At 43.3% G+C, this 18,831-nt stretch overlaps 1 protein-coding gene across 26 annotated transcripts in view; it reads left to right on the plus strand.

Moving 5' to 3' along the window:
- FBXW8 (F-box and WD repeat domain containing 8) overlaps positions 1-18,831 on the plus strand; it is a 115,686-nt gene that overhangs the window by 70,502 nt on the left and 26,353 nt on the right. For 21 of the 26 annotated variants that reach the window (XR_012420711.1, XR_012420709.1, XR_001483652.4 and 18 more), the window contains one exon: positions 1,936-2,142. Coding sequence is in view for 11 of the 26 variants with exons in the window: in XM_005572347.5 (XP_005572404.1) it covers positions 1,936-2,142 (207 nt within the window). In the remaining 15 variants the exon portion in view is untranslated. Of the gene's footprint in view, positions 1-1,935; positions 2,143-11,942; positions 12,062-12,604; positions 12,678-17,321; positions 18,656-18,831 lie in introns of those variants that run through there. The other 5 variants (XR_012420716.1, XR_012420717.1, XR_012420710.1 and 2 more) reach the window with 5 other exon arrangements.

An 18,831-nucleotide genomic window follows, 5' to 3' on the forward strand; every position in this document is an offset into this window, starting at 1 on the left:
TGCCTTGGCAATAAGGTGGCATCCTGGCACAGACTGGAAGCTTTTTGAAGTAGTTTACAGCCCCCAGCAAATGGCACCACCACTGTCAGTCTCAGCCTCTTGGTCTGTCAGAAAGCCAACACGGAGATAAAGTTAAAGGGCTAGACAGAGGATGTCCGTTGTAGGAAAATAACAAATGATTTGGAGGAGTGAGAGGAACCAAGCAGCCATTGTCTGAGGCGGGTTTTATGCATGGTTTAGGAATTATTTTTCACTTTGGGTGAAAGGTTCCCACAAAATGCTCTGAGTATCCTTGGAAAAGGCACCCCTGGCCCGAAGAGCCAAGCCAGTTTTGTCTTGTCCATATACGCCCCTGAATGGCAGTGGCAGTGTTCCCAGGTCTGCGATATTAGCCTAGAGCGGCTGTCCTTTGTGATGGACCTGCTGCTTGTGAAGCTGGGCCCAAGGATTAGGAGAGTCCCCCGGATGTTGACGCTCCCTCCAGCTCCTCTGGACGGTGTTCCGGAGGCCGGCTTTGAACTCTTTGGCGTATGGTCAGGGCAGCGCTGTCCTTTCACACTGTGGATTTTCATTATTACACAGCGTGGCTCACCTTCCATGTGTCCTCTCGTGATTTACTCGAAGAGGCGAAAGCCTGTTGGGAACAGCACCGTGGAGAAATGGGCCGCCTGTGGATGGACAGAATCAAATTATTCTTGAAAAGTGCGTCTCAGACTCGTGCACATTAGACAATGTGCCGGTGGTGACGCATTCAGGACTGGGGAGCAGGGTGGGTAGAAAAATGTGTTTGTAGATCCCTTCCTTACCCTCTGGTGGCCAGATGGACCCTGATGACATTGAAACCAGGAGACAGCAGATCACTTGGATATTTTGAACCTTTTGGCCACACATTTTGGCACGAATGTTAAAATATTCTTTTTTGCGAATTTGGAACTGAGTGAATGTTATTTATTCAGTTTCTTGTAAAAACAAACAAAAAAAAACCACACACAAAACAAACAAACAAAAAACCTTTTATTTTTTGAATTGCTATTACATCCCCATGGTTCAGAATTTAAAAGACACAATAAGGCTGATGGTGGGAAATCTCTGCATCTCATAATCCACTTCCCTCCTTGAAGGCAGCCATTGTTAGTAGATTTATGGATGTGCGAGTCAAGCGTGTGGTGTACTTTCTCCGCCCCCACCTTGTACACATTCAGCAGGTGAGGTTACCTTACTCATCTTGCATCCTTGCTTTACCCGCTAAGTATATCTTGGAGAATCATCCCATTTGTTTCGTTTTATAAAGAACGTTTTCATGCTTCCCTCTATGACTGCATGGTATTCCAGTGTATAGATACACTAAGTTACTTAATTAGTCCCTTAGTAATGGGTGTTTCCGTTTTTCTAGTTTTTAGCTAAGACACAATTGTACTACAGTTCATGAATAACCTTGTATATAATTATTTTTTATATTTGTGAGTTTATTTGTAAGTAACTTCTAGAAGTGGATGTCCTAGGTCAGAGTGTATGTTCATTTGGTATTTTGATAAGAGTTGCCAAAGTTCCCTTGATAGAAGCTGGACAAGATTTATGTCCCCACCAGCAATAAGTGGAATCCAGAAACATGGAACATGGTTTTTCCCTCCTTCACTTCCAGCCTAGGGTGTTATCAGATTTCTTGATCTTTACCGATATGAAAGATGAAGCATCATATTTCAATGAATTTTCATTTTGTATTTCTCTTTTTAGGCATGTCTTATGTTTCTCTTACACTGAACATCTTTTCTGTTGTGTAAGAGCTGTTTGTGTTTCATTTCCTGTGGGTGTTTCATTTGCCCATCTTTTTTCTGTTGGGTTGCTGGCCTTCGCATTGATGTGTAGGTGGAATTGCATATTTTTGACCAAGTCAGGATGAATTTGTGGGACTAAACAACTCTTACCTTTTAACAGGTTCAGTACCTTGAAATAGTTCCAGAAACTGGAAGGTACCCTGTGGCAGTAGCCGCTGCTGGAGATCTGATGTACCTGCTCAAAGCCGAAGACTCTGCCAGAACCCTCCTTTATGCCCACGGCCCGCCTGTCACATGTCTAGACGTCTCTGCCAACCAAGTTGCTTTTGGTGTACAGGGCCTGGGATGGGTGTACGAAGGAAGCAAGGTACACAACTAGCAAGATGTATAATTAACAAAAAAGAACATAGATTTATTTTTTAGCAGGGACTTGAAAAATTAAAGCTCTTCAATATTTTTCCAGATAGGGCAGTATATAAGCATGGTCAAAAAATTCAAAGAACTTCAAAAGGATTGAAAATGAAAATTAATCGTTTTCTTTCTCCTCCCTTCCCCCAACTTCGCTGCATAGAATAAACTATTAACAGTTTTGAGGTATCCACCTAGAAAAATGTAATGCGTATATAAGTACATTTGTATACTGAAAACATATTGTTGTAGAGATGCGATCACAGTATACATAGTGTTCTGTACCCAGCATTTTTACTCCATAATGTGCCTTGGGGAGAGCATTCCATGTCAGCTCTTACCAACTCTCCCTCCCTAGGATTCCAGCATATGCTTCTAGCTCATAGCCTGTTTAGCCAGGCCCCTCACTGGTGGGCATTTAGCTTGCTTTCACTGTGTTGGCTGCTATAAGCAACGCTACAATGTATATTGCAGCTTGCAGAAGTCCTTGTATATATAGTGTATCTCTAGGATGTGTACTTGCGATAATGATGGACATTGCCAAGTTGCTTTTCTAAAAAGGTGCATCAGAATTCACATTCTTACCAACAGTGCATAAAAGTGCCTTCTGAAACTCTGAGTCAGAAGCAGGAAGACAGGTTTTGAATGGAAATTCTTTGAGTGATGACTAAATTTTATCACTCCCTAGCATCTTACTATCCTGACTGTAGGCCAAATACTTGGTCTAAGAGCTGATTTATAGAACTCTCCCTATCAGTGGGACCAAGTGGGAGAGAGAGAAAGTTTTTGTTTCATTTTGGTTTTTTTCTTTCCAATTTCCCTGCTCCTGACCCTTTCTGTCAGTTGGTGGGATTCCTGTGAAGGAATGTGTCTGGGCCCGCAGACCCTGTGTGACTGTTAGTACGTTCCTTAACCCTCTTTATGCCTCAGTTTCCTCATTTGTAAAATAGAGTTCATAATAGTGGCTGCTTCTTAGAGTTGTAGGATTAAATGAAAAGCCATATGTAAAGCTTGAGGCATGGTGCCTGGCACATGAGAGCTCACGATCTGTTGGCTCCTGAACCTCCCGTTATTACTCCCACCCATAGTTGGAGTCCAGCCTCTGGTGGTGCTTACTTTTACATCTTATTTCCTCCATGTATTTGACCTGTAAGGTCAAATCTCATTTATGTAGGAGTGATTGGTTTTGCAGCCCAGTAAATGGTTAAGAATGGAAGCATCTTGGATCCCAGTGATACATTCTTCATCCAGGAAGATAGACTAAGCGTAGATGCTATATGTGTGGCGTCCTGTCATCCCACTGTGAAAAGGCCTCCCCTTACGCTGCAGACTTGGTGTGCAGTTTGGTTGGGGCATCTCCATTGTGTCCTAGCTGGAAGATGTGTCATGATATAACTCCTGAGTTTTGTCTTCCAGCTCAGGAGGGAAGGAGCAGGAATTGGTTTCCTAAGGCAGTTTCCTTTCTCGTGCTCTAAAAAAACTTTCTTTTCCCATCCCTGGTGAGCTCATTTGTTGAGAGAGGAGAGACCATTTGCTTTCTAATTTTTCATCTGGTGTGCTTTCAAGTTTGTGTTATCTCATTTATTTTTAGAGCTCTCAGTATAGAGAGGTGATAGTTATATTCAGTACTAGTCTGGTTTAAATTTTTCATACTTTTTATAAATGTTTTATCAGGTAGGTCCTTTTTCTCTTTGACTTATCTGAATGGATTTATTCCTGTAGTAATACAGTTGTAATGGATACATTTGAGAAACTACCTAAAGGGGCAGTTTCCCAGCACAAGGATCCTTCAGATACGGATGTAAGGCAGTGGGGTTTTTTTGATTCCTCTCAAAATTTCCAACCCAACTGAAAGCATTCACTGTAAGAATCAGCTGATTAATACATTAATTTTATGAAAAATCCTTGGTTAAAAATGTACAGTCCCTGGCTGGGCACGGTGGCTCACATCTATAATCCCAGCACTCTGGGAGGCCAAGTCAGGAGGATGGCTGGGAGTTTGAAAACAGCCTGGACAACATAGCAAGACCCTGTCTCTACAGAAAAAAAAAAAAAGTATAGTCCCTCAAATGACTTGTAAGCTGGTATTTTCGTTGGTGTTTTAAAATTAGGAGTAGAAATAAATTTGCTACAAGAATGTTTCTAAATGTTTCTTTGGAAGCTGACAGTAGCATTTAGTCATCCAAATATGTTGTGAGCACAGCACCAACCCTCCAAACACTCGTGTGGGTGAATGGCTACTTGTTAGTAGTGTTGGTAATAACTTTGTGTTGAGATGTTTCTCCAACAGGAATGCCACCCACTCAAAAGTAAGAGGAACACCAAGCTTTATCTATGTAACTTTGCTTATTTTTACAGAGATGAGACTTTCCATCCCATTGCGCTTAATGGATTTTCTGCTTCCTCAGAAAAACTTGCATTTTTAAGAAACGTAATTGTCATATAACAGCTCTACGTGAATTAAGTCATGTCATGGGTAACTCTGTGAGATTTTAGTATCCTCCTGCTGTGCTCTAATGTGATGTCATAATTCCCAAATAGTCTCATGTGCGAGGCTTGGTGTCACTTTGCTTGTGAATACCATGCTTGGCCATCTCTTTGCTTCAGCCTGGCGGCAGCGTCTATCCCAGCACATTTTATTAGGCTGGTGTGAGACTATTAGCAGTGGAGTTTGCCTGGAGCTATATCCACACTAGGGTTTGTATCTGTGCCTCCGGCCTGTATATCTAGGATTCAGATGAAGGTTTTATGAGACAGAGCATTTGGTTTATATTTGTTTGTACCTGATACAAAACTAGGGTTTAGCTATAGTCCATTATTGATTAACTGTGATAAAAGCAGACAGTGAAGTCCAAATGTTGAAACTGACTTTTAGTCAGAAACTTAAAGCTCCCTAACCTGTTGAAGTATTCCAGAGGTGTTATTTTTGTTTAGTTGGAGAATATTCTTACACCGTATGATGCCTACATTAGCATGTTATAGGCACCTCAGCTGCATGCGCATAGAGTGATAATGGCTCAAATCCACCCGTTCCTATATCTGGCTAGCCAACCCATTGTGTATTCATCACAAATACTGAGCACCAGTAGTGTTCCTGGCATTGGCACGTTAAAACAGCATTACACACAGATTTCAGCAAACTGGTGCTTGTCAAGGAACCTAGCTCTGTTAATAAACATAGTTTTCTAAGGAAACAAAGCCGAGTAATTTAGCAAAAGCTTATCTGTTTAATCTTTTTTTTAAAAAAAAGTCTTCGAATGTAGCTGGCTGATCAGTCACCTCCAGCTTGGGTAGGAAGGGATCAGACAGTCTGGGCCCTGCAACATCTTGATTTGCCTGTTGGACAGGGGCTCCCAGACTTGGGTTTCAGGCGTCAAAGTTAGGGCCCACACCTGGGTTTGCCAGCAGTGTTATAGGCCACGTAGTCATAGAAAAAATAGCAACTATGTATTTTTGCCCTTTTTTGGAAGATTAGAGTCTTTTTTTAAATTAAAATCGTTTTATTTCAATAGCTTTAGGGGGGTAAAAAGGGTTTTTGGTTACATGGATGAACTGCATAGTGGTGAAGCTTGGGCTTTTAGTGTACCTGTCACCCAAATAGTACACATTGAACCCAGTACCCTTCTGAGTCTCCAGGGTCCTCCTGTGCCACTCTATGCCTCTGCATACCCGTAGCTTAGCTCCCACTTATAAGTGAGAACGTGCGATATTTAGTTTTCCATTCTTGAGTTACTTCACTTAGGATAATGGCCTCCAGTTCCACCCAACTTGCTACAAAGGACATTATTTCATTCCTTTTTATGGTTGAGTATTATTCCATGGTGTGTGTGTGTGTGTGTGTGTGTGTGTGTGTGTGTGTGTGTGTGGTGTGTGTGTGACATTTTCTGTATCTACTTATTGGTTGATGGGCACTTAGGTTGGCTTCATATCTTTGCAATTGTGATTTCTGCTGCAATAAACATTTGTGTGCAGGTGTCTTTCTTATACAGTGACTTGTTTTCCTTTGGGTAAATATCCAGTAGTGGGATTGCTGGATCAAATGGCAGATCTGCTTTTAGTTATCTGAGAAATCTCCATACTGTTTTCCATAGAGATTGTGCTAGTTTACATTTCCACCAGCAGTGTATAAGCATTCCCATTTCACAACATCCACACCAACATCTATTGATTTTTCACTTTTTTTTTTTTTTTTGAGATGACGTCTTGCTCTGTCGCCCGGGCTGGATTGCAGTGGTGTGATCTCGGCTCACTGCAACCTCCACTGATCAGGTTCAAGCAATTCTCCAGCCTTAGCCTCCCGAGTAGCTGGGATTACAGGCGTGTGCCACCACACCTGGCTAGTTTTTGTAGTTTTAGTAGAGACGAAGTTTCACCATGTTGGCCAGGCTGGTCTCAAACTCCTGACCTCGTGGTCTTCCTGCCTTGGCTTCCCAAAGTGCTGGGATTACAGGCATGGGCCGCTGCACCCGGTCTGTTTTTTGACTTTTTAATAATGGCCTTTCTGGCTGGGATGAGGCGGCATCTCATTGTGGTTTTAATTTGCATTTCCCTGATGATTAGTGATGTTAAGCATTGTTTCTTATGTTTGTTGGCAATTTGTATATATTCTTTTGAGAAATATCTGTTCATGTTATTTGCCCATTTTTTAATGGGATTATTTGTTTTGGCTTTTTTTTTCTGCTGATTTATTTGAGTTCCTAGTAGATTGTGGATATTAGTCCTTTGTTGGATATATAGTTTGCAAATATTTTCTCCCATTCTGTGGGTTGTCTGTTTACTCTGTTGATTATTTCTTTTCCTGTGCAGAAGCTTTTTAGTTTAATTAGCTGCCATTTATTTGTTTTTGTTACATTTGCTTTTGGGATTTTAGACATAAATTATTTGCCTAGGCCAATGTCCAGAAGAGTCTTTCCTAAGTTCTCTTCTAGAATTTTTATGGTTTCAAATCTTAGATTTAAGTCTTTAATCCATCTTGGTTAATTTTATATATGGAGAGACAGGGATCCAGTTTTATTTTTCTACATGTGGTTATCCAATTTTCCCAGTACCATTTATTGAATTGGGTATCCTTTCCTCAGTGTATGTTTAAAAACAATCCTAAAATTAATATGGAACCAAAAAGAGCCCAAATAGCCAAAGCAACCCTAAGCAAAAGGAACAACTCTAGAGGCATCCCATTACCCAACTTCAAATTATACTACAAGGCTATAGTAATCAAAACAGCATGGTATTGGTGGTAAAAGTAGATACTTACTGGTACTGGTATAAAAGTACATACTGGTACTGGTAGAAAAGTAGATGGTACTGGTGTAAAAGTAGATACATAGTGGTACAGGTGTAAAAGCAGATACATAGACCAATGGAATAGTACTGGTGTAAAAGTATGGTACTGGTGTAAAAGTAGATACGTAGACCAATGGAACAGAAAAGAGAACACAGATTTTTAAACATCTATAGAAATGTATTTTTTGACTGGGTAATGCATTCACCTAATTCATGAATCAAAAGATAGGAAGGGTGTGTGGTGGGAGGACTCCTTCCCACTCCCTTCAACCTGCCACCCAATTTCTCTATCTGGAGCCAAACCAACGTTGCCAGTTTTTTGTGCATTCTTCCTGAGATAGTTTATGCACTTATAATCAAATTACCATACGTGGTCTCAACCCCACTTTAAACAATGAAAATAGTAAAGTGCTATATTTTTGTCTGCAGCTTGCTTTTTCCTGCAACAGAATCTCTTGGAGATCATTTCTATGATATAACAAAGAACTTATTCGTGTTTTGGTTTTGATTTTTGCGACTTTATGATATTATACTTTGTGGATGTGCTTTAATTAATTTGCTAGCTCCCTATGGATGGATGATCGATTGCTCCTGCTGTTTTGCTATTGTAAACAACACTTGGTCCACATGAACGTATTTGTAGGATCAGTTCCTCCAAGTAGACTTGCTGGGTCAAAGGGACATGTGCCTCCATGATTTTGATAGACATTGCCCTCCACAGAAGTTGTACCTTGGGCAGTGGTGGATGGCAGGGCATCCCCTTCCCCTAGTGGCTCTTGGACGGCTTTTCTCCGATAGGCTTTACAGAAAGATCACAATAAGATGAGGCCGGGGGGATATACAGAGATCTGACTGGTCCTGCCCTTCATTTAAATTATTTTTCAACTCTCTGCTTTTAGAGTGAATGACTAGAACACACCACTTCACCTAGAATCAGTGTAGCGTGACTGACAGCCCTATCTGGCCAGTGTCATGGTGGCAAGAAAGAGCTGCAGCATACACGGATATGCTCCCCTTCTGGGCTTTTTTGGGACCCATTTGAGAAAGAGCCCACAATTATTTTAATCTGACCTGCCTCTTTTCTCTTCTGTAAAATGAGGAGGGTTGAACACGTGACCTTTGGGCTCCTGTCCCGAACCACATTCCTGGATTCTTTAAGCCATGTAGGTGGTTTAAACCTTTTGGCTGTGGAGTTGTGTTGAGCCAATCCACTGGAAGATGCTGAGTTGCTGAGGGCTTCTGAAACGGGCCGAGGAATCCATTATTCTATTACTTCTTCTCTAAGTGTCACCCAAGAGTTCCTAACAGCTGTGCCTATTGCCAGCAGAAAGTATTGGGCAGGAAATGTTTGATATTTTTTTCATCAGTTCCTACGTCTTGCCTCGTAAGCTGTACATAGGAAGAAGGCTGCTTGACAGTTTTTTACTTTTGGATAAAAATGGATTCTTAAGTTAAAAATGGATTCCTAAGTTCTGATGTTGCATTCTTGGGTTCTCAGACTTCAGTGACATACAGGACCTCATAGGTAGTCACTGTTAAGTGGCATATGATTGTAAAAGAAAACAAACGTAAAAGTAATTCCTCTGGCCTCATCTCTTATGCTGTGGTGCAAAAATCAGTGTGAACTCTGTTAATGTAGCCTTCATGCCCAGGCAGCCCTTTAAAATCAGTTTTTATGTCTCATAGTTCCTGAATCTATCAAAAATACTTTCATCCATGAACACATATTTATGACACCATATAATCTTTATTAATTCTTTTGCTGCCTGAATTAAATTCTGCTCTCAGAGGTGGAGGGTTAGAAGACTGAATTGCCTTGTTTAAGAGCGTTAGGTTGATGACGAGCCTCAGGCCTCATAAAGGAAGAGTGAGATCCACTTAGGGCTCTTAGCATCATTCTATGTATTTGGACATATTTCCTAATTTAGGTCTGAAGTACTTGGCATTTGATGGCAGATTGTATTAAGCGGCACACGGCGTGCATCCTAATCAGGGAGCTGTGAGTGAAGTAATCCAGGAGGCTGGAATGCGCGTGACAAGGACGCTTGCTTGGCGCTGCTGCCTCTGCTTACATCACGCTGGAAAATCATCGCTAACGTCTCTTATGATAATTATTCCCCATACACAGATGTGAAGAGACTCTGGATTGGTTGCTCGCACTCATCACGAGTTGAAATATCTGTCTGGGAGAGCCTTTGGAATCAGCAATGCAGTGCGCATAGATTGTGGCCACATTCTCCCATACCTCCACCCAAACAGGAAATCCATCTTTCCTTTTGTTTGAGATTCTAGTTCGGAGAAGAAAAAAAACTTGGTATTTTACAAGCAGAATGAAAATGAAATTAGATATTTACTTTGTGAACTTTCCATTTAAATATTTTAAAATAAAAAAATTGAAAGTTCACAAAGTAAATGTCTAATTTCATTTTCATTTTTACCTTAACATTTAACATTTTTAATGTTTATCTGCTTCCTGGGGAAGTGTAGAGAGAGAACTCGTGGAGACCAGCTTTCTGGGCTGTTGAGTGATGCTGACTCCCAAAGGGTCCATTGTTGTCGTGAAGGTTGCCGTCATTGTTAATGAATGCTTATTGAACACATGCTGCGTGTGCAATATCTGATTGGCACTGGCAACAGAGAGATGAGTCAAATATCACATCTGCCTCGGGGATTATAGCCTTGTGGTCCTTAACAGCGACTTGGCGATGTAAAGGAGACATGTTGAGATGCACACGAGGTCATAAAGAAGACCTTCATGATGAACGTGGTGAATTCCAGACTGACAGAAAAACATATAGATAAATAAATGAGGAATGAACATTCAAATGCATTTTGTACTGTTTAATATTAAAATGGTATCCATAGTTGATATAATTGTAGTATATGGTTAATAATAAATAATAAATACAATTCTTCTCATTTGTGAAAACACTAAAGCACCTCCACAGAGCCGTAGAGTTTCTCAAGACAGAGCGAGAAACCTCTGGCTTAGAGGCCTTTGAGGACTGGACCATCTCCGATACTCTGTACAACTGATGGGTTTTTCTGTGAAAAGTGTCTTTTGGAATATTGCTTATTACAGAAGCTATGATCTTTAGGATCTCTAGGGATCCTGGAAGAGAGTGATAAAGTTATAGAATGTAAATATAGGGGAAAGTTCCTTTCAGCTACTGTCAGGGTAGCAGTTGCATCACCACTGAGACTGAGCAAGGGTTCTGCAGTCAGGTAAGCCTTAGGCAAGTGACTTGCCTTGGCGTCCCCATGTGGATACTGGAGCTAATACCCAAGAAAGAGGTAATGTGCTTTGTATGTGGCTGGTGCTCAGCACTTGTTAGGTTCCTCCTTCACCAGCCATCCCCAGCAGCTTTGGGGTCAGGCTGGAGTTCATCAGGCAAAGCCTGGGAGAGAGCAGTCCAGGCAGAGGCAGCAGGGCCTGTGGAAGGCGGTCCCACCAGCTGGAAGCAGTGCCGGGTATATTCAGGCCTGCAGGAGCCCTGCTGAAGCCATACCTGTAGGGATAGCGGCCCATGCTTCTTCACAGGATTCACTTTCGCAAGAAATTTGTTGTTGTTTTGTTTTTTCGAGAGACAGAGTCTCGTTCTGTCACCCAGGCCAGAGTGCAGTGGCGCCATCTCGGCTCACTACAACCTCCGCCTCCCAGGTTCAAGCAATTCTCCTGCCTTAGCTTCCCTAGTAGCTGGGACTACAGGTGTGTGCCACCATGCCCAGCTAATTTTTATATTTTTTAGTAGTGACAGGGTTTCACTACATGTTGGCCAGGCTGGTGTCAAACTCCTGACCTCAGGTGCTCTGCCCTCCTTGGCCTCCCAGAGTGCTGGGATTATAGATGTGAGCTACCGTGCCCAGCCCCCAAGAACTGTTTTAAAAGAATGCATTTATAGTAGAATGAGACAGGTCAATTTAGCTTCCATGCAGAACTAATGCAATAAGCTAATGTGAATGCTGTCACTTCATATGAAACCCTTCAAGATGTGAAGTCTTATTGGAGAGGGCTGGCACCAAGTCTTAAATGTCTTTTGTCTTTATTCACACTTGCCTAGTTCCTGTATGCCAATAACATCTACCATTTTCTAATTTTTAAAGGAATTATTCAGTCTTCTTGAGACTGAGCAAGTTTACAGAACCATTTAGATTGAAGAATATGATGTTCATTGCCTTTCTTCTCTTTTGGCTTTCAAATTAAGCTTAGAATGTTATTTAGAGCCTGGTTTTTCTTCCCTGATGATTGATGTGGAATTTACTTCCTGGTTTACCATCCTACACCATAGAAGAGAATGAACTTAGTGCTAACTCTGTTTATTTCACCTTCACAGATGGGTATGGCTTTGGTTGGTTTGTGCCAGATGAGCCTGGGAGTAAATACTGCCCAGGCATTGTTAGTGTTAAAAATCAGCTCGTTCTCCAGTTCATGGGGAGCTAAGGGAGCCCTGTTGGAAATGTTTGCCTTTGTTCCAGAGGTGAAAACACGAGTGCTGCCGAAGAGGCTGTGTGCTTCCCCTGCGTGTCCAGACCGTTGAGACTGATGTTGGTTTGGGTCAGAGTAGGAGCAAGAGGGCACTCAGCAAATGGCCTATGTGAGTTGAATTTCTGAGTATTTAAAACATTTTACTGTTTTCAAAATACACATCGTGGTTTAGACTCACAAAATATTACCAAGTAGAGAACTTTAACTTTTTATTCAGCACATAGATGACTATGATTTATTAATTTCCTCCGCACTTCAGTCTTCTATAAGGCACTGTGTTAGAGAGGGGGTTTGTAATTAACTTATCAATTATTGAGTTGCAGATGAATCCTTCTAATGGACGCAAAGTTACTCTTTAAAGCATTCCCTCAGTGTGTTATTAATTTACAGGGTAAATCCCCTTTGTAGAGAGCAAAGGAAAACTCCTGCTCAGCCCACATCTGAGCGGTCACATCCCAAACTAAGGGACTCGGGAGGAGCCATGAGGCTGAAGGTGCATTAAAATGAGGAAGCGGGCTATGTCCAGGGAGCTGCTCTGCCAGACCTGGCTTCCAGCCTCAGCTTGCCTCTGCTCAGAACTGTGCCAGGGACGTGGGATGACCAACTGGCCCCAAACTGAATTCCTCATCCAGATTTCTTTGGGTCTTTGCAGGGTTAGGCCATCTGGCCCAGGTGGCTTCTTTGCACTGTGCTGTTTCCTTGGGTTGTGAACTCTTAACTGTGATCTCAAGATCATTGTAAGTTTTAAAAGTATGTTGAAAATGACATGAAAATAATGCCTCCCCGAGCGCATTTCCCCTTCCTGGCTTGCGCCTGCCCTTTCCCCACCTTTATACTCTTGTGGCACCTGTCCACCTGTCAGTGCCCCTCCTCACGGTCCACTTCAGGTTTTCTCAGAGCACTGGCTGCATGGCGAGGAGTATGGGTAAGGCCCCGGTGCCTGTCTTCAGCCTGGCCTTCTGGACTGTGGGGAGTTGGGCCCCATCTTAGCTCCCAGCTGTCTAGTCCTGTGCTTCCAGAATGAGCCCCTTGCTCCAGCCAGACCTCCAGCCAGGCTAGCACCATCCTGAATGTGCCACATTCATTCCTGACCGGGGACTGGCACTAGCATCCCCTCTTCCTCTCCTGTCCCGCCATGTCCTTTTGAAAGAGTCCTACTTACCAGAAGCAGCCTTACCAACTATCTGCCTCTCATTGAGCATCAGAGCTCTGGCCCTGAGCTTGTACAGAACACGGGATCTGCAGCTCATATTTTCATACCAGCACCGCCCAGCACTATTGCTTCCCCAGACTGGCAGCAATTTGGAAGCAGGAAGTAAGAATTGATAGCTGGATAATACTTACCACTGTCATGGCTGAAGGTCTTTGTTAGCCTGAAAGGCAGTATAGGTAAGCACAGGGGTTCTCACATGCCAGCATGCTTCAGAATCTACAGGAGACCTGATGAAACCACTGATCACTGGCCCCACCCCCAGAGCTTCTGACTCAGTGGGTCCAGGGTGGGGCCTGAGAATTTGCATGTCTAACAAGTGCCCAGGGCAGTGGAGGCTGCTAGTCCTGGGACCATACTTTGAGCACCCTGGGGTAGAGGTTTAAAGAGCATGAGCTTTGAGCCCACCCATCCAGGTTTGAATCCTCGTGCCAAAACTTCCTAACTGGGCAAGAGGTTTGAGCCCTCTGGGGCCCCATATTCTCCTGTGTAAAGGGAGTAAAATCATGGTACCTACCTTACAGCATTGTGGGGGTCAGGTGAGATAACACATCATAGCAGTGTTTTGCATGTAAGAGAATATTATAAATATTAGCTATTATTAATTATTTTGGCAGGACAGGAAAGACATTGTGATATGGTCGCAAAGTGGCATAGGAATAACATGAGCTGGGCTCTACCTAGTGCCACCTCAGCTCCTTTTGTTGCCCATGTAATTCGGGGCCAGCTACTCAAAATGATTTAAGCTTCAGTTTCTTGATGCACAAAATGTAGGCAGGAGTATTTGTCTTCTCTGCCTCTGGGTGGTTGTGAGTTTCAAATGGAAGGATGTTCTGAAGGGATTTGTGTGAAAGGCATGTCCTGGGTATTATGAAGAGCTCATATGTGTAGTGTTGGTTTATGTGCAGAATGCTGCTAAACACATGTCTCTGCCACACCTCATGCACCGTGTAGAGTGAGTAGAGGTGGTTTATGCCTTAGGTGGCTGGGAGGAGCCCCTGGGTGGACCTGCTGCCCTCTGCCAAAGGACCTGATTATTCACTGTGGCTTCCCAGTCTCCCCCTGGGGCTATTTGTTTCAGTGATCTGATTTTAGCTGCCTGCCTGCCTTCTTCTAGAAGCTTTTGTCCAGTCTAACTTGGGGCCAAACTAGAAGTTGCCAGGCTACTCAAAAGAAAATCGATAACCAAGCTAGTGTAATATACTGAATTTCATGTACAATGTTCACTAAGTCCTGTTGGCATACAGATACTTGTACATTATGAGCATTTCATGGTAACATTTTCATTTTCAAAATAGTACGCAAGTTGCCTTTAATTTTAAAGAGTTCACTTCATAGTTTGCAGCCTCAGTTTTCACTCTGTAAGATAGATATAATAACTTTCTCTTGGTGATTCTTTCCATGTGGTCAGTGTTCATGGCATTTTAACGCTGCCCATGCTCTCTGTGGGGATGAGGCCTGTTGGGAGAATGAAGGAGGGTGTGAGGATTTTTAGCTCTCAGTCGTACATTTGCACGATGGTTATCATCTCTTCACTGGACTCACTGCTCTGACATGAATATTCCCTGTTCGTGTTATGTGAGTATTAAACAGGTCTTCCTAATCACACTTCTTACCCTTACACCAGCACTGAGATGAAAATGATCCCAAAGCAAAGAGAAAGCCGTATTCTGCTCACTCCACAAAGTAGACCTGGCCTTTCTTTATTATTCCCAGCGCCTACAGACGTGCTGAGAGAGAGAGATTGGCTGGTTTGGATGGTTTTTGCCTGCATTTGTACCCGAGTGTACTCTTGCTCTGTGGGTTCCTTTCAGGCTTAGGTCACAATAGGTGTTGGTTTGGCCTCGCTCCGGTCCTTTGTAGACATCTGCCCACATCACAAAGCCCCCACGTTTGGCACAGCCCGCAGCAGTTGGCACTGCCTGCCCGGGAAGAGTCCAGTCCTGGAACAGCGGGGGTTGCAGGTGCATTGGCACGTGGTGGTAGGGAGCGCACACAGGCCTTGCCTACCCAGCGCCTGGCGACGCTCAGCAACACCGTCCCATCCCTGAAATATCTTGGCCTCGTGGGCTTGTCACTCCAATTAAAACTTAAACATGAAAGCGGCTCAGGCTGCTTCTCCCTTTGTGCTGAATTTGAGCATGGACGGTGCCAGAAGCATGTCATGGAGACTGTTAAGGGGTGCCATGTTGCAGGGAACGTCAGGAGTGTCAGGGATCCATTTCTTCAAGATTAGCATCTTGGTTGCTGCTGCAAAGTGCACCTGAAAGGCAAGTTTCTGTTTGCCAACAGAAAGTCACCTTTGGGATGGTGGTGAAAGTCATTTTCCACATGTTCACAGATACGGCCGTGTTACCAAGCCTCACGCTATGACTTATCTCTGGCAAGGACTTACAAAATAGTCTCTCTGGCTGATTGTCAAAAATGACATCATATTGGAGTAAACTGCTTTTAAATCAGACATCCATTATTCATGTATATTAACTGCTTTTTTATTTTTTTATTGGCTGTTTTGTGTATGATTTACTCTTTTCTCACTGGCTCACCCTCTCTCCCCAGTTGTCTTTCTCATCCCTGTTTTTTTTAAGGTCTTAGCTCATCTGTGAATTTATAGAGACTGTTCATCTAGCTTTGTGCATGAACATTGATATGCACACCTTGCATTTTTTGTAGTTCAATTCCACATTTCCGTGGATCTTACTTTCGTTGGGTCAGAATAGCAACGTGGGTCGTTTACATGAGTAAATTCTACCATGAAGATGTTTAGGACTTTTTCTTTTGTATCTTTTGTTTTTTAAAAAGGAGCATCACTAGTCTTGTACTAGAAGATCTGTACTGAATAAAAGTGTTACCTGGCACTTAGCAAACAGCTATATACATTGCAGTTGGTGGACAGCAAATAGACTTTGTGTGTCCATTTCTATTTGTGAAGCCTGTCTTTACTATAAGGCCAGCATAGCAGTCGCCTGGAAGAGGTAGATACACGCAGACATGTGCAGTGTGTATTCATCTGCTCATTCTTTCATCAAGTGTATACTGAACCCCTCCTATGTGCCGAACATTGCACAGGTATCCAAAGGAGCTTCTGTTCCTTGCACACAGGGGTGGGGTCGCACCCTGCGCATCTGGCATCTTGATGGTTATGGTACTTTTTCCTGATTCATGGCATTTGACTGGTTGGAATAAAGACTGGGTACAGATTATTCTGTGTATTTAACCCCCAAATCAGCACTGTTGTTTTTGCAGACAGCATCTGCATTCTTTTATGCCCATTACTTGAATCTTTGTTGACCCAGACCCTCCTTCTGGAATGATTTTCTGTCTCCTAAAAGTGCATTCTTTAGAAGTTTCTTTCGTAAGGACTTGGTCACAAGTGTTTTCTGTGTTTCTTTCTTACGGCATCTTCATTACATCCTTATCCTTGAAAGGTAGTTTTGCTAGTCTTCTACAGTTCTAGCTCAACAGTTATTTTCGCTCAGCCTTTGAGGATGTGACTGGTTTGCCTTCCACTGACACTCCTGAGTTGGCTGTCAGTCTGTCATTCTCTTTTAGGACTTTCTCTCCTTTTGACTGCTTGTAAGATCTTCTCCTTGTCTTTAATTTTCTGTGGTTTCATGCCAGTGTCTCTTTGTGTGGATTTATTTATTTTTATCCTGTCTGGGATTTCTTGTGTGTCCCTCCTTTCAGTTGTAGAGAATTCTCGGTCCTTATCTTATTGGAAATGTATCGCGATGCTCTGCGTGGAGCTCAGGGGAGGTGTGCATGAAGGCAGCTTCTCCCCTCCTTCGTGCTGCTCACTGCCCATTCAGATTTCCCATCTCTCTCTATGTTGCATTCCGCATAATTCCTTAACTCTGTATTCCAGTCCACAGTTTCTCTCTCGGACTTATTTCTTGCTTATCTCATCCATTGACTTTTTAATTTCTAGAAATTCTCTGCTTTATTTTTCAAATCTGCTTAATCCGATTTCCTACTTTTTATCCTCTCCCTCTTTAATCTGTCAACATTTTCAGCATGCTTATTTTGTATTCTTTATTTGATCTTGCCTGGAAGTCTAATTCTCCTTGTTTTTCTGTCTCACATATGATAAATCATTTCTTGCTGTATTTGGATTTGTTTTTTAATTGTGAGCTAATACTCAGTTGATCTTGATTTGTAGGTTTCTTAAAGGGGCCTGAGTTGAGATTGTTTCCCTCCTGAGAAGATTCTGCCGAGGTACCAGGAGGTATGTTACCAACCCGAAAATACTTTATTAGGCTTGGGTTCTTTTAGCCTTGCAGGTGGTGTAAACTCAAACCCAGAACTTGTGTGGCGGCAGACATGTGACTGCAGACTGTTTTCCACCCTGAACTGAACCTGAGGCAGAGAAGTTTCTGGGTAAGCTATCTGCACCAATAGATATTTTCCCCCTCTTGCTCGCTTTTTACTGAATGTATGTAGCCCTGCAGGGACCCGACTGTAGGTTCTACTCCATGCTGGGCAGACACTTGGTCTCCTGTTTCCCCAGCTCTCCAGGCTCCTGACACTGGAGGGGGAGCCCAAACTAGCCCCTGGCTTGAATGCTCTCTTACCTTCCTGGGTTTCGTGCTCTCTTCATTTTGGGCTCCTGTGGATTTCTCTGATTGCTTATTAAACAGAATGTCTGAAGGACTGTTTGATGTTAGGCTGAGTCTTATCCAGCATGGTCACTGTAAATGGCAGGGTTTTCCAGACATTCTTGTCTGCCATGTTGTCAGAGGTGGGACTGTCAGACTGGAATCAGTTGGGGCACTCTGGCATCTGGATAGTATGAAGAGATCTTTGTGGAACCATCTTCTGTTCTGAGTAGGATGGAGCAGCTTCTTTTACATACCAGCAGCAAGATCCAGGGGTGGAGGAAGGTGTTACGCACTAAAAGCAACATCTGAGTATCTTCGGGGTCTGAGGCTATGGGAAGCTCTGGATTTGCCTGGCATTGTGTACCAGTCAGTGAGCCTCCAAACACAAACGCAGGCACTTAGTGAGATGCGGGAATGTGTAACTGACACTATACCTGGGATGTGCTGCCCTTTAATAATTGCCACATGAGTGAATGAATGATAGGACATCTCTGCCCCCAGGAACCTTAGAGTTGAAGCCTAGGAGAGTGTTACAGTGTTTGGTGGGATGCGGTGTGGTGCTTGGTAATAGTGCTGCAGAGCCTCCCCGACCTGCTGGAGTCACTGCCTCCTCCCCTCCAGTATCTGAGAACCGCAGATCTAGGGAAGAGCCGGAAGAAGATAAGACACAGGTCAGGGTGGCCTTGTCAAAACACCATGTGACACGTGCAGACAGCAAGGACTCTCAGCACTGACCAGGGGAGCGGGCACTGTGTGCCGAGGACATCACGGAGAAGCGAGCACAAAGGCAGCGGGAGTGGACAGAAAAGGAGAGAGCAGGCGGTTTAACTGCCTCACTGCCCAGCATCTGGCTTCTGATCACGACTTCCCCGTTCAGAAGAGCCACATATGTGAGGTAGTGATGGAGATAGGTTACTAGGGATCAGAAAGTGTGTAGATGGTGTCATCTCCAGGAAGTGTAGTCGCATCTTCCTCTCTTGCCTCTTCTCTTAGACTCTGCTCAGCCCAGCACAGCACCTCCTAACCTTTGGCTCTCTTTGCCACTTCCCTTTTTTAAATGGCGGCCAACAA

Source organism: Macaca fascicularis, chromosome 11, assembly GCF_037993035.2.
Source record: "Macaca fascicularis isolate 582-1 chromosome 11, T2T-MFA8v1.1".
Classification (NCBI taxonomy): domain Eukaryota; kingdom Metazoa; phylum Chordata; class Mammalia; order Primates; family Cercopithecidae; genus Macaca; species Macaca fascicularis.